Source organism: Telmatherina bonti (genome assembly GCF_933228915.1).
Source record: "Telmatherina bonti genome assembly, chromosome: 17".
Lineage (NCBI taxonomy): Eukaryota > Metazoa > Chordata > Actinopteri > Atheriniformes > Telmatherinidae > Telmatherina > Telmatherina bonti.
The window spans coordinates 8309971-8327014 of record NC_136615.1 but is presented as its reverse complement, the minus strand read 5'-3'; the positions used below and the strand labels follow the sequence as shown (position 1 = coordinate 8327014).

General features: G+C 40.0%; 1 protein-coding gene across 1 annotated transcript; it reads right to left on the bottom strand.

Annotated features, from left to right (window-relative positions):
• Positions 1-1545: 1545 nt before the first annotated feature.
• Positions 1546-16990, bottom strand: ddx56 (DEAD (Asp-Glu-Ala-Asp) box helicase 56). The gene is made up of 14 exons (XM_079256933.1): positions 16921-16990; positions 13397-13558; positions 13095-13249; positions 11054-11224; positions 10727-10817; positions 10290-10531; positions 10051-10194; positions 5170-5283; positions 4993-5087; positions 4733-4806; positions 4174-4263; positions 3987-4092; positions 2440-2540; positions 1546-1937 (listed from the first exon to the last, which is right to left on the bottom strand). The coding sequence occupies exons 1-14, from the start codon at positions 16975-16977 to the stop codon at positions 1863-1865; spliced, it is 1677 nt and encodes a 558-aa protein (XP_079113059.1). The 5' UTR covers positions 16978-16990; the 3' UTR covers positions 1546-1862.
• Positions 16991-17044: the final 54 nt, after the last annotated feature.

Sequence of the window (17044 nt, the reverse complement as noted above, 5' to 3'; positions counted from 1 at the left end):
CATGGCATCTCTGCAGCAGCATCATGCACTTATAAAGACTTGCCATCAGATTCTCACGGCAGAGGTCAATGTCAAACCTGAGGCGGATGCAGGTTTGGGGTCGGCTTGAGGAAACATAGTCTTAATGTATACTTATAAGGAGGTGCAATGACAAACATCTCAACTGTGAATCACATAAGAATCTGCGATGTTCTCAGATGCACATTACGAAGCCTGTACTTACTGACATGAAGGAAAAACAATCACTGAATAATTCCTGCACAACTCTCATACACCACTAAAAGCCACTTGCTTGTGTCTCCGTTCTTAAAGAACATGTTACAGGTAAGAACCCCCCCCTTTCAATCAATGTGTAGAAAAATATTGTAGGAACCACTATTGAATAAAAGTACTTATACAGTATTCATTATTACATTTAAGAGGAATACTTGCCATCTACAGGCGAGATGCTGTCACTGCGCTTCTTGCCATTGGCTGTTTTTTTCCTCCAGGGGTGCATTTCTTGGCACAACACCGTCTCCCTGTCCAGACTTCCTGTCTTGCATTAAATTCAGAAGTCAAATTCTAACATAAACTACTCCAAAGGCCCAAAATAGTGTATTTATAAGGATACTTTAAGTCAACATTGGTTCCTATAATATTTTTCTACATATTGATCTAAGGAAGGTTTTAACCTGCAACATGCTCTTTAACTTAGCGACCACCTTCACAGACAAATATATAGTAGCCTATAGCGCCACCTGCAGACATCACCTAGTGACGTTCAGGAAATCAACCTGATACGTATCCTTTTAAAAGGAACATTTCAGAAGTTCACCCCTAGTGGGGTGGTTGGGGTCTGTGCCTGGGGGTGACTGCCGGTTGCCCAGGTCTCTGGGTTCTCCTGGCCTGCCTCTTGCCGTGGGTGGGCGGGGTCACATTGGCACATCTCTGAACACGTTCCACTCTAAATGTTCTGCATGTGTCACAGTCACTGAATCATCCAGCAAGTTTATTTATTAGCAGTAGGTAGTTTTCGGTCTTTCTGATTTAACTTGCTAGGTTCTGGTGCTCCTGACAGTTTTGTTCTCTGCAGGGACCATGAATCTAGAGTTGGCCTGTGTGGGTGCGTATATATATATGTATGTGTATATACATGTATGCATTTATCTTATTGTTTTCTCTGTTTTCCTCTCTGTTCTCTTTCTGTCTCTTCTGTCCTCTCCGGTCTGGTCCAGCAGCATAAACTCTGTAATACGAACAATTATCCAAAACAAATCGAAAAATAAAACAAGAATCCAGAAATACAAGGGGATCATTATGTCTATAAAAGTTCCCCTTGGCAAAATAAATTTGCTCAGCAGAACACAGCATCCAGAACATCAGTCCGCTTGCTTAAAAGCTGGACAAGACAATTAGAAAAAAAAAAAAAAATCACTTATTTATCTTCTCAATAAGACGAAAACTCAACTTTTGTTTTTAACAGAACCAAACGTCTGCACTTTGAGATGATGTTTTAGAAGTCTAAACATATTAAAACTGCTGCACAGTTACTCAGATGGGGAATGAATTTATTCAAATAAACATTTCGGGTTATGCAAAATGTCCCTTAAAATGAGATAATGATAAGAAACCCGATATGTATTCTGAACGATTAAAATGTTCAGTAAATTTTGAAAAATGTCATCTTCCTGCAGCTTCCTAATGATCCGGTCCTCATAGTTCACTTTTGTTTAGCTGTTCCCATCTGCAGAGCCCAGAATGTCCTCCAGGTGAAACGTCCTCCAGGTGAAACGTCCTCCAGGTGAAACGTCCTCCAGGTGAAACATCCCTGCACCGTTACAACATCCAAGACAGATTCCCTTCCTGCTGTTCTCCAGCAGCTACGATTTGATGCCTTTTTTGTTTCTCCTGTCAGCGTACCTGAAACTCTTCAGCGGGTTACTCTGGGTGTTCTTCTACCAAACACAAAATACATCACAGTTAATTATGTAAAATATGATTCATTACCATAATATTAGTAATTGATTCTGATTTAAGTGAGACCCAGAATGATTTTCTTTTTGTTGTTTAAGGGGTAAAACTTGGCAAAGCTGATGGAGAGAGCATGCAGAAATGAAAAGAGACAGAATTTTTACAGTTTTACACATAAAAAAAGAAAAAAAAGAACAAAAGGACTGGAAGGACCAAATTTAAGCTACTTTTAAATAAAAATAAGCTACAAATCTGCTGTTAAATGAAGAACTTTTGGTTATTTTCTCCTTGATTCCAGAAACATTTTAAAATAATCTTTAAAAAGTGAAAAAACAACAATATAAAAACAGAAACCTTGTTATCTTTTATAAATATTTAAAAAAAGTATACCTAAAGCACACAATGCGTAAGACACATCATTGTGATGTGAATCAGATGATGTCACCATGACGACCACCTGGTGTCATCATGTGACCCAAGTCTCACCTTAAAGCCAGTCTTGATGACACCCTCTGCTTTGGGTTTTGTCATCCTCTTCCTCCTCTTGCCTCTTAATGGGTTAAATACACCCTTCAGAGTCTCAGGAACTGCAGGAAATTAACCAGAATAAATCAGAGAACTCCCATATTAGGGGCATTATACCATAAAAAAAAAGAGCAATAATTGATTTTTTTAAAAAAACAAAAACAGTATATAAAATAAAGTATAGTTTCAGCTCAGCAGGTCATGTAAGTTTAAACGCTACATTTTAACAAACCGCTGTGTTAGAATTGTTCTAGAAACCCCTGAAAACTAACTCTCAACATTTTCTCTAAGAAAATAAATAAAATAGCCGCTGATGAGCCGTCTATGATGTTTTATACAATTTAAATGTAAAACATATTTACTTAATTTTCCTAATCTCTTATACATTTAATATTTTATTTATATATATATTATATATACACACACACACACACACACACACACACAAATAAATCTCATAACTGAATTTTCACTTTAGCTGTTCATCGTTTTAATTAAATGTGGTGTTATTATTTCTTTCTTTCCATGGTTTCACACCATACAGCTGAAGTTCATTGTGCTGTTTTTATTTGGTTTTCCAATGCCTGAAGCTGATCTAACTGATCTGTTTTTTTCTATCTCACTCTTTAATCTTTTAAATGATTTTAACTAATCATTTTGCTTTGCTCTATTTATACTGTCTTCCATCGTTAATTATTATTATTACAAAACATACTATTTGTTTCCTGTTCTGAGAGTTTTAGGTAATAAAATTACATGATGATTTTATCGGTCTATCATATCTCATGATGTCAAGGTGATGCTGTTATTGTTATTGATGATCAGGTTTTGATATTTTACAGTCAATGCACGTGCGCATCAAGTTTTTTTATATTTATATTTCAGAAATATTTTATAATTTTCCATTCAACAATATCAATAATGTTATATTAATCTGTTTTTAATTTCATTATTTTAGAAAAGATTAATGAAATCCTAGTTTTTGTTTAATTTACTGATAATAAACTGATAATACTGATATAAATAATACTCCCCCCCCCCCCCCAAATTTGATGTTCTTAAGTTTGTTAATATTCCAGGCTGCCCTTCTAATGCAGATATTAAAGCACACTGTACAATCATAATCTTCCTTTCAGGGGCAAAAGGGGCATGATAATAGGTTAAAAAAAAAAAAAAAAGTACTGTAAACTAACAGTAAAAGGTTAACTCCACAGAGAATCTTCGCCGTTGGGTGTAAAAAGATTACAAAGGTTCATACAAACGCCAGGTTTTTGTTTTGAAAAACAGGTATTTTTGTGCAGCTTTGAAATGTTGTTTGAGCACCTGGAACAACATGTTGCAAACAAATAAAAACAATAAATGTTTATTTAATTCAAGGATTTTTAAAAAATGTAATTTTGGTTCCTTCACAGACTTAAGCTTTGTAAATGAACACCTTTATACTGAAACTACAGAGCAGTGTCTTTAAAATGAACACTTTCCTAAGTGAGGGTGTGTTTGTGTCTTACTGAGATAGTCGGGAATGTTCTTCATGTGCGGCTTGACGACAGCAGGATGAAGGTCTTTGTCATGTCTGAGGAGTTGAAGATCTCTGGGGTTGTCTTCAAAGTAGGTCTGCGACACAGCAGAAGCATCCAATCAGAAAGTCAGCTGATATTTTAAACTTGTTTTATGACGCGCGGAACAACGTCTCACCTTGAGTTTCTCTGAGTTGAGCAGCTCCTGTTTGATTTCTTTCAACCGGGCCTCCCTGACGGCCTGCTTGGTCACGGCTCGCATCGCATCCTACAGTCAAAAACAACACTGAGTGAAACTTTAGGCTCCTCGATGTCGTCTTTAGGGATGTGTTAAACATTGTCAACCATCTCTTCTCACATTCTCTCATGTATGTTTTATTTTAGCATGGTTGCTACAGCCACTAGAGGGCAGCGCAGAGTTCAGCCTCCGCTGAATACATATAAGGGTATTATAAGGATAGACCGCTAGACTCTTTTCAGTTGTAGAGGGGTGTATCTATGCGGACAGGGATCATGTTCACGTTGCACTTTGGCCAAACCAAAATGATCCGAATCAGAATTTGTTTGGCATGTTCACATTTCCCCGAAAGAATCGGACTTTCTGAGCAAACAGTCGGATTCAGATATAAAAGGCTGATGTGAACATGTCCTAAATGAGCCTGTAAACTAGATAACTAATATAATGATCTGTGGTCTGAACTGAGGTCCATTTATGTACCTTAAAATGTGATACTCACCCTGCACCTGTACCTGAAGCCTTCAATCTCCTCCATTTTAAACTGGTAAGGCTTCAAGACAGAATCTGTATTATCTAAAGACAAGAAACACAAACAATCTTTTTAATAACATGGATTTTGTTCACTGCAGCTTTGCTTTGTGTGAAGACAAAGTGAAAGCATCTAGTGGAGGAAAAAGTGTCCAAAAACAGTTTCTCTGTTGACTTAAATATTAAAGTAAATAAGACAAGTCATTTAAAAGCCTGACGGCCAAACGTTACCTCCAATCAGCGCCTCCTCCACCTCTGCCAGCAAAGAGAGCTCAGTGTGAGAGATGAAGGACAGAGCAGTGCCAGGATTGTCTGCTCGCGCCGTCCTGCAGAGAAAGCAGAACAAACATGATTATTACAGGAGAGAAAATCCTCTGACAGCAGAGAAGCTGCTTTAACCGTACGGACCTTCCAACACGATGAATGTAGGACTCCACAGTTGTGGGGAAATCAAAGTTGATGACATTGGCGACGTTTTGGAAGTCGACGCCTCTGGAGACTCCATACTCCTTATCTTTAGCTCTGCAAAAGTCCAATCAGAGAAAAACGGATGATGTCAGCTCAGGTTGCATCACGCAGTTCTATCTGGCTTTTTTTTTTTAAAACACGTGACACAGTTCTTTTATTTAGACGACAGTCTGACGAGGACAAATTTGTTTGTTTTCCCAAATCTGACCCAATGATCAAGTCACATTACAGCCAATGTCACAATTTTGCATTTGAGAAAGCAGAGTGGTCACATTAAAAGTAACGATGGATGAAACATGCACGTCAGACATACAGTTATTTCTGTAAATGTCACGCTGCAGGTGGTTTGCATCTTCTGTTCCATCTAGAGCTGCAACTATCGAGTACTTTTGGAATCGGGTACACTGTTGATTACTTCTACAAGTAATCGAGTACTCGATTACCTTTCAAAATGTGATACTTTGATGCAGCCGACCTGTTTGTGCACGCGCTCAACGTGTGGAGAAAAAAAATCTTAACCGATCACGAATTTCTGCCTTTTAAAAGATTTAAAAGAAGAATTCACGTAGAAAGAAGGACTGACTTGTAGGGCTGCAACGATTACTCGGGTAACTCGAGTACAAAAATTGATCGAGGCTAATTATCTGCCTCGAGGCACATGGTGATATGATTTGATTTATGCATCATCGTGGCATTCTCAGACCACTGCGCTGTTCGGAGGGGCTACATCACTGTTTCAGTAATACTTTTAAATATGATACTTTTAAAATGTTTAAATCATTTTCCTCATGCATTAAGTAGTAACAACACATGCAACAGCTTCACAAATATACATTTATAGATTTACTTTGGTTGAGTTGATAAGTTTAAAATACAGTAACTGTGTTTTGGTTAGTACATGTTTCATTGTTATATATGTATTATTGTGAAATGAGTAGAAGTCTTATTTTATTCTGAAGGTGTGGACGGAAGGTAGTGCGTTGGTGTTGATGTGGTAAAGATGGCGTCAGTGAAATAAAGTTAACATTCGACTTCGAAAGTGAGTTTTTTTTATTTATGTAACATTGGTAGCAGAGGATGGTTAGCAACTACAGAGTTCCGCCAACTTTCGACGAAGGAAAACCTTACGAAAGCTGGAAGAGTGAGGTCGCGGTTTGGACCCGTGTCACAGAACTTGAGAAAAGCAAGCAAGCGCTCGCTGTCGCATTGGCGCTGTCTGGAAGAGCAAGAGAAGTGGCGATGGAAATATCAGTCGATGACTTGAATAAGGACACTGGAATGAACTCTTTACTAGCAAAACTCGATTTATTTCTCAAAGAAGAGAAAGACCGGACCTACGAGGCTTACTTCAGCTTGATCGGATAACGAGAGACCGTAATGTATCAATGACGGATTATATAATTGATTTCGAGCAGCGGTATGCGCGGATGCGTAATTACAAGATGGAACTTCCCGATGCAGTATTAGCATTTAAGCTACTAGACACAGCATGTTTGGATGTTAAAGACCGACAGCTAGCACTGACAGCGAGCACAGATATGACATTTGCGTCAATGAAGTCAGCACTGAAGAGGATCTTTGGAGGGAGAAGTTCTGGTTCAACTGTGGGAATCAACCAGGATACCGCCTACATAGCTGAACAGAAGAGACAGATGGGCAAGCCATGGAACCAAAATGATAAACAGAGGACACCACTGCCTGGCACTAATCCACTGGAGAGGTTTGGTCGCAGGTCAAAATGTGCCATTTGTCAAAGCACATTCCACTGGGCTAAAGATTGTCCTCACAGAGGTGAGCAAGTGAAACTGACTCAAGATCATAAAGCAAATGATGTAGAGGAATGCAACATTACTCTGTACACGAAAGAGTCACCCACTGAAGCAGAGATTTATATGACTGAGTGTTTTGACTGTGCAATAACTGACGCTGCACGCACCCGTTCTGTATGTGGACAAGAATGGCTAGATAGCTACATCAGTAAACTAAGCCAAAATGAAGTAAAAAATCTGAGGAAATCAGAAATGCACCGTTGTAGACCCTTCAAATTTGGAGATGGAAAAGTGATCAACTCCACCAAAAGATTGAAAATTCCTGCCAAAATTGGACAGACAAAATGTCACATTGAGACAGAAGTTGTCCCAGCCAAAATCCCGCTGCTTCTGAGCAAAACATCTATGAAAAGAGCCGGAACTTTGCTGGATATGGGAAATGACTGTGGGGTGATGTTCAACCAACCTATAAAACTTGACTTCACAAGCTCTGGTCATTACTGTGTAAACATTCTGGACGAGGAAGGACAAGATGTTACAGATAATGATCATGTCTTGGTAACCAGTGATGATGTTCAACAAGACAAAATCAATGAGGAACTTCTGAGTCAGTGTGAGGAGGAAATACTGGCAATATCAGAAAAAAATGACTATTGCAGAAAAACACAAGATCCTGATGAAGCTCCATCAACAATTTGGTCATGCCTCAGTGGAAAGACTGCAGAAACTTCTGATCAGCTCTGGCAACCAAGATAAAGATTGTGGCACCATCCTAAGAAGAGTTGTTGATGAATGTGAAGCATGTCAAAGATATGGCAGAACTAAACCAAGGCCAGCTGTTGGCCTTCCACTAGCATCTCAGTACAATGAAACTGTGGCAGTTGATCTTCATGAACTTCAACCAGGTGTATGGTGTCTCCATATTATTGACAAATTCACACGATTTAGTGCAGGAAGCATTCTGACCACAAAAAAGTCATCTGAGATGGTAAAACACTTTATCCATGTCTGGATAAGTGTGCACGGTCCACCTCAGAAACTTTTCAGTGACAATGGAGGAGAGTTTAATAATGATGAGATAAGAGATATGGCAGAAAATTTTAACATAGAAGTGGATACAGAAGCATAGAAGCATACAGCCCGTGGAGTAATGGACTTATGGAACGACACAACCAAACACTTACTGAAATATTATTGAAAGTAAAAGTAACCAATGCTTGTGACTGGGACACTGCACTGGACTGGGCTGTTATGGCCAAGAACACCATGCAAAATGTGCATGGCTTCAGTCCTCATCAACTGGTGTTTGGACAGAGTCCCAATCTGCCCTCTGTCCTGACTGACAAACCACCAGCTTTAGAAGGCACTAAAGTGAGTGGGTAGCGAAACACATTTCTGCTTTGCATGCATCGAGAAAGGCCTTTACAGAAGCAGAATGTTCTGAAAGAATATGAAGAGCATTGCGTAAACAAACACGCCACACAGAAGAAAGATATGAACTAGGTGATAAAGTCTACTATAAGAGGGTGGACTATCAAGAATGGAAAGGTCCAGGAGTTGTCACTGGTCAGGATGGTGCTGTGGTGTTTTAGACATGGAGGAACATGTGTTCGGGTGCATCGTCTCAGACTTAAAAAAGTGAGTACATGGATCGAAGACATTAGGATTATTCAGACGTTGACAAACTTTCCTCAACAACAAAAAATGACGGGAGCCACTGATGACAACACAGGGGACACTTCACAAGCTGGAGAAACCTCAGTCGTGCAGGATGATGCAGAACAAGACAATAATGACAACACAGAAGAACATAAAGTCATAGAGCTAGAAAATGATGTTCAGCTCAAAAAGGCACAAGTTCTGAAGTACACAGATGGTGACAGTGGGGTTCTACACATAGCACAAGTTATGGGGCGTGCAGGTAAAGCTACAGGAAAATACAAAAACTGCTATAATCTGGTTCTTGTGGAGCCCAGCAGCATTGCAGGTAGCACAAATTCAGTTGATATAACCCAGTTGGAAAACCTTCAGATAGAACCAGCTGTCACCAGTGAAAATACATCACAGGTCAGTGATGATGCATTTATGACAGGAGACTTATCTTTTGACCAAGCCAAACAAAATGCGATCAAGAGCTGGAAAGAAAATGATGTGTGAAGTTCAGAATGAGGGACAGAAGTGCATCTCCACTAGATGGGTGTGTACCCTTAAAGAGACACTCAAATGGACTGGTACCAAAGGCACGCTTAGTAGCAAGGGGTTGCTACTAAGCGTCCCCTCCAGAGCCAGAGGAATGGCCTTCTCCTGGACTCTTCGGGTCCTTGTAGCAGTAGTCTGTCAAAGGCAATGGTCACTTCATGCCATGGACATAAAATCAGCATTTCTTCAGGGAGTAGAACTGTCACGTGACCTTTACATCAGGCCCCCACCTGAGGCAGATTCTGCAGGATTATTATGGAAACTAAAAAAAAGTGTGTATATGGCTTGGCTGATGCATCACTGTATTGGTACAAAAGGGTGAAGGACTATAAATTATTTAACTATAAATTTTTTGTCATTTTTACTGTTTTTATTGAACTTTTAACTTGTCTTCTTGGGCGTTATAGCAGCAGAATGATGGTCTGGATACTGTGCTGTTTTTTCCTCATTGAAATGAAGAAAAATGACGAGCAAAAATAAAAGTTTTATACATTTTTTTTTGTTTTTAAATCTACAAAAATCAGCAATATTGAGGAATTGTGAGAATTGCAATTTAAATCGAATCGGGAGCCAAAAAAAATCGGAATCGAATCTGGACAAAAGCATATCGTCACAGCCCTACCTATCATCATATAAACCTTAGAGGTCAGTCAGAAACTTCACAGTTTATTATTTTTTATCTCCAACAAGTTGTATGAATTCCTTTTAAATGTTGTAAAAAATAAAATCACCATCTTTTTTTCCCCATGTGACCCATGTTTTTTTTTTTTTTTAAATCAATCAGAGTCTGGAGAGGCTGCTGGTTTAATAAAACAAGCAGGTTAAACAGCAGCGTTAAACTCATGCGACTCACTTTCCTCCTTTCCCTGCGGTCTTCTTCTTCTTCTCTTTTCTAGCTGTCGACTGCGACGACGCAGCAGGGTCAGCCAAGCTCTGCTCATCTGTGGCGATGATGTAGTCGTAAAATCCTTGATTAAACTGGGTGATGATGTGACACCTAAAGAGGAGAAGGAGGAGGGAAAACATCACTGACAAGACACAAGTCTGACTTTCCTGTGTCTTCTCTAAAAAACAGCACATATGAGCTCCTACCGCGACTGGATGGGGAGCTCCGAATTGAGAACACAGGCGGGGATGCCGAACTGTTCCAGGAAGAGTTTCAGTCGGTAGCTCCGGTCCACCATGCCCACAAACACCAGCGTCTTTCCCTGAACCAGGCGCAGCTTTAGCAGCGTGTAGATTAGCAGGAACTTGTCTTCCTCCTCACATTTGATGCTGTACTGCTGCAGCTGGCTGCTGTCTGGGAGCTGGGAGCCCTGAAGCTTCAGCGTAACCTGGAGAGACACAGATCCATTAAAAGGCAAGGGGTCTGAACGTTATGCCCTGGTTTTTACTGAAACCCTGTTTTTCAGAACCAGAAGTGAACATAGATGACTTATCAAGATGCACAACAAATCAATTAATGGAGAATATGAAGAGTTTTAACAAACAAATGTTCTCCTTTAGTTTCAGGAGAGAGTATGTCTTACAGGGTTGTGCAGCAGCAGCTCCTTCAAGGCCTGGATGTCCTCGTTGAAGGTGGCCGACATGAGGAACGACTGGTAGATTTTTGGCAAATAGCTGTGAAAACACAGATTTCCATAAAACAAATGAATGAAACACTATTTTTTTTTTTGTTTAACATTAAAGTCACATGAAGAAACCAGAACCTGTAAGTCTTGTTAGGACTGGGATGGAGACTGTTGGGAGAAAAGGACTCTACTGGTGTCTATTCATCCATGATCCAAAGACTAGATAGAACCTACCACAGCTGGAAGCTGGACGTAAAACATGAAAACATGTGTGTGTGTTCTCACCACAACAAGTTCTTCAGATCCGCCTCAAAGCCAAAAGAGAAGAGCAGGTCGGCCTCGTCTACAACCAGCATTTCCAGGGAGGAGTTCAGGACCAGGTTCTGTGCTTTGACGTGGGCGAACACACGGGACGGCGTCCCCACCACCACGTCAGGCTTCTCCATCAAGATGGGCCTGCAGGCGGACAATATCACACACACACACGGCATTATATCCTGTTATAAGAATAAACTCCACTAAAAAGTTCAGTCAATGTGAAAATAAAATGTAAACTTTTAGTCACTTCAGCTGTTTATATTCCTGTTAAACACTGTTTAGAAGGAATTAGATTTTTCTAAATTCACCGTCTACTAGGGCTGCTCCATTATGGTAAAAATTATAATCACAGTTATTTTGACTGAAACTGAGATCTTGATTATTTCACACAATTATCCAGTATTTTTAACCAACGCTGCGCGTCGTGGTGTTCTAGACTCCGTGTCGTGCATTATAACCGTCTAATGGACGGTTCCGAGTTGTTTAATCCACTTTTACCGCTTATATAGGAACTATTTTACGTTGGTCTGGATGTACGTTTTATACCAAACAACGTTTCTCTCATTCACCTGTTAAAAGACGGCTGATCTGAACCAGCTGGTTAACGCGTTGCTATGGTAACGCCCCGTAACGGAGGGATATTACAGTGTTTAACTCACCAAACTATATACAGGAAAATAATGCAGCCAGTTGTCACTGACAATGGTATAAACTATGTTTAGGTGAACTTCCACAACCTACTGCAGTTATTCTACATTGACCTGCAGCCTCCAATAACTCCAGTAAAAGCTGCTAGATTTGTCGCTTTTAACAAAAAAAGTCTCCAGATTTAGCGAGAAAGTCTCCAAGTTGGCAACAGTGTCTGAATGAAAGCAAAGCGGCTGTGGGAGGAGTTTACAGCACAGCGCTGCAACGCCAGAGACGCTCGATTAGCAGCTGAAGACAACAGGAGAGGAAACTGCAGAGAGAAAAATAATCACACCCTTTTATTTTTATCATCGTTGAAAACTCAGATCGTAGTTGAGATTAAAATCCGATTAATCGGGATTAGGGCTGGGTGATATGACGATATATATCCTCTGGACAATAGAAAATCTCCATCGTTTCATGTGAGGCTCTATCGTTTACGTCACAATAAGCTGCTTTACTAGTATTTTACGTCAAGATGCACTGTACATGCACGCTGCAATATATAAACAAACAAGAAGGAAGACGGCAGCAGATGTGTCTCAGAGGATAATTCACTAAAAGATGAGCAGCCAACCCAAACTGATGAGCTTGTTCCTAAAAGAGGGAAATTTCTGTCTGGATGTGGTTTGGATATAAAAAGACCGACGTGGAACCGACAACAGACTAGCTCACAGTCCCAACAACGGACTCCGACACGACTAACTCATTTTATCACCTGCAGGAATCAGGATAAAGAAGACAGAATAGCGTCAAGGAGTAAAAGTAGCGTCAAGTGGAGGCGAAAGCTCAGAATAAACTCCAGACCAAACGCTGCAACAGGTGGAACGTCATACGGCCATAGTTCCCCCAGATGGACGGAGATCACTGCTGCTGTTGCCTAGCAACATCTAACACATAACTGATGACTGACACAACATTACACAGTCTTATATCGTTATGGGGATATAAAATTACCTGTATCGGGATATGAGATTCTGATCATATCGCCCAGCCTGAGGTGAGATCATCCATTTTATTATTTACCTCAGTAAGTGCTGACTTTCAGTCTTATGTATCAAATGACTTACATGCATTTTAAAAGTCCAATTTTGGCTTAATTAGACAAAAAATTAAGTTTTACTAAAGCCATGCAATCCTGCTGCAAACAGAAACAAGACCTGCAACGGGTGGTGTGAGACTTCAGGGCCTTTATATCAACATAGCAGCACAGATATTTGGAACAACCTACCAGCTGAATAGCTTTAAAACCTGTGTGTGGCACCGAGGGGAAGTAATCGTATTAAAGTCCAGTTAAATGTTACGCGTAAAACTTTCCTACCTCTGCGTTGACACATCGGCTTTTCCAGAGATGTCAGCCACTCGAACATCTCTTGAGCAGTAAGATGTTAACTGTCTGATCATGGTCTGAACCTGCTGACCCAGCTCTTTGGTCGGCACCAGGATCAGAGCTCTGACAGCCTGTTCACGAACAATCTGGAACCGGAACAAAGAAAAATAGTATGAAATGAAATATAAATGCTTCCTAAGATGGAAAACAAAACATCAGAGAAGCAGCAGAGAAAAATAACCAGCACAGCCATCAGTCAGGTGTTTCATTATATGCTTTTATTACTTTCTCACCTGCTTGGAGGCCAGGATGCGCTGTATGACGGGGACGGCATAAGCAGCTGTCTTTCCGGATCCAGTTCGAGCCCGAGCCAGAAGATCTTTCCCCTCCAGAGCCAGAGGAATGGCCTTCTCCTGGATCAGAGTGGGCCGAGACCAACCTAGATCTGCCACCGCCTGAGCCAGGATTATCACAGGAAGATAGAGGCGAGTGAAGATAGAGCATTTCTAATTAGCCCGACAGCTGCTCTCTGCTTCAGCTGAGTAAAACCTAAAGCTTTTCTATTTTCATCACAGACTTTAATATTAAACTCTATTTTCATCACAGGTAACAATAAAATATCTCTTTTCTCATTTTGTTTCTTGGAGGAAAACATTTTCAAGCAAAAACAGGTAAAAATCTAAACATGGCGCCCAAAAAGGACAAACTGTGATTAGAAAATAAAACTTTCCAACCATCCATTACAATTACATCCTGACAGCTCAGCCTACTGTCAGACAGAACTCATGAATTGGCTTTCATTATGTTTTTTTTCTGTCTGTAAAGCGTCTTGAGACGGCATTGCCGTGATTTGGCACTATATAAACAAAGCTGAATTGAATTGAACTCTGAATTTAAAGTTTATGTCTGGATTATTTGACCTCATATCAGTCATTTTAATAAATTAATTCATTTTCCATGTAAATTGTCAAAGTCCAAATCATATTTCATATCAATACAATGAAATGAAGTACAAAAAATGTCATGTTTTATTACTAAAAAATATTGATTATTGTGCCGGACTTTTAAAATGTAAGTGAGAAACATGAAGCAGCAGGATGTATTGTTTGAGTTGTGCAACAATGAAATTCATTACACAATTTACTTTGATTAATAAAACTAATTCTTGAAAGTCTAGGAGAAATTAGGATTTTTTGGCTTGAATAAAAATCTGGAAATAACTGTATTTAATTAACTACTTAGCCAAACAAACTTTCATGTTCAGGTTTAACAGGAGTTTGAGTTTGAAAAGTGTTTATTCTGCATAAAAATCAGGTTCAAAAATAAGTTAACTGGTATTTTAATAGAGCCTATCGTGGATCACTGGAAGATACAAGTCCGGAAAGAGTCTATGAAATATGTTTTAACTGTGTTGCAGATAAAAGTTGATTAAATGTCACATAGTTAAAACTGAATTAATTCAGCCCAGTATGTCTATTCTCCTGTTCTTAACTTGGTGTTTAGGAACATTCTGAGGACCCGACAGTCTTATGTAAGATTAAGACATTATATAAACATCACATGCATGCAGCTACATGCAGACACAGACTTATCTCTATTGTAAATGAGCCACAAGTAATTTTTCATATATGCCAAAAAAAATGTCCTTTGATAAATTGTCTATTATGAGTCATGACAACATTAATCCAACCCTTGATTTTGGTGCAACAGGCTAGAAATGAGTGAAAAAACAGCCATCCGCTTCCTTTTCAAAGGAAAAAGTTTAAAAAGTCACGAGAAAACCTAGAGAACTATATATCAAGATCACTGTAAAGGCTTACTATTCACAAAAAGTTAGGGATATTCAGCTTTTGGGTGAAATTTCACAACAAGCCTAAAATGCATTCAAACCTGTACAGGTGAACTTAATGTGATCTTCTCTAAGCTTTTAAATGCACATGTCCAACTGTTAAATGTTTCAATAAATTTTGCACAAGTTGCTGTTCTCTAACAAGGAGCTTAACGGCAAAAATCACGGCAGGTGTGTGATCCTTGAATTGACCAATAAATGTCCTGGTTCAATTAGAGCTGGTGTTTAAACAGTTGTCCTCATCATGCTGTTCACATTTTGACATCATGAGACCAAGACGACACCTAACAATGGAACAACAGTCCCTTGCCATTGCGATGCTTCAAACAGGACGTTCTCAGACAGAAGTGGCCACTGAGCTTGGAGTGTCACAGAGTGTCATCAGCAGGTTGCAACAGAGATATGGAGAGACTGGAAGAGTCACAGAAAGGCCTAGAAGTGGACGTCCTTTGGCCACATCCCGTGCTGATGACCGCTACATTGTGAACACTGCCCTGAGAAACCGGATGATGAATGCCACTCAACTCCAGGCACGTTTAAGAGAGGTGAGAGGCACCCAAGTGTCACGTCAGACCATTCCAAACTGTTTCCATCAGCGTGGTCTGCGTGCTAGACGACCTGCACGGGTACCTGACCACACCGCCAGGCACAGGCATCATCGTCTTGCATGGGCCAGGGAGCATTTACGCTGGACGAGGAACCAGTGGGCCTCAGTGCTGTTCTCTGATGAAAGTCGATTCACACTGAGCAGAAATGATGGCCGGCAACGATGTTGGAGACGTCAGGGAGAGCGCTATGCATCAGCCACTGTTGTCACCAGGCGAGCTTTTGGTGGTGGCAGTGTTACAGTGTGGGCAGGGGTGTCCACTTGGTACAGAACTGCCCTACACTTTGTGAATGGTACAGTGACAAGCCCATACTACCTGAATAACATCATTAATCCAGTGATTGTGCCCCTACATGAACAGCACAGGCCTAATTTCATCTTCATGGACGACAATGCTCCTGCTCATCGTGCCGCATCATCAGGGAACGGCTGTTGGAGACTGGTGTACCTCAAATGGAACGGCCTGCACTCTCTCCAGACCTGAACCCCATTGAAAACCTGTGGGATCAGCTGAGCCGTCGTGTAGAGGCTCGAAACCCTACACCCCAGAACTTCAATGACCTGAGGGCTGCCCTTCAAGAAGAGTGGGATGCCATGCCTCAGCAGGCAATAAGTTGCCTTGTGAACAGCATGAGACGTCGTTGTCAAGCTGTAATTGATGCTCAAGGGCACATGACGAGATATTGAGACGTTCAAATTTTTTGTTGTGGTGTAACTACCATTGTTGTTACCTTTTGTGTTGAATGAATTTTTTGAGATGAGGAAATCAGTAGTGCATCCTTCTACTTAAATGTCTTACTTTTATGATATATCACTGTAGCATAAACATATTGCATTTTCCATAAATTTCACCTGAAAGCCAAATATCCCTAACTTTTTGTGAGTAGTGTATGATATATATATATATATATATATATATATATATATATATATATATATATATATATATATATACACACACACACAAAATAAAGTTTTCAATTAAACGCTTTAAATACTGCTATGAAAAGCTGTCAATAATACAGGATTGCATGATCTGCAAGCATAGTTCTATGTGTCATGATTTAATGGGCTACAATATTCATATATAAATATTTACTTGGTTAAATGTTTTATGATACAGAAACTCTAATTTCTCGTGGCTTATTTTTATAACTAAAGCATTTTAAATCAAACTAAATCGGAAAGCATATCTGTTTACATTATGTCTACACGAGCTAACACGAGACAGGTTAGCACAGCCGGGAGGTCTTTAGCTTTAGTTTTTACACTTTTCTGCTGATTGTTTTTCTTCCACTAAATGTTTAAAGATTCACCAAGAGTTTGCTGAAAATGTTCTGAAACTTTTAGCTGTTTTTTACCTTTAACAGGCGGTCGTCTAAGCCCATTTCATGGAAGTGCAACGCTTCGGCAGCCATCTCTGCTCCACACCACGTGCGTCGCAGGATTTTACGTCACGTCATGGTGCTTTTTAGGTCGTCGGAA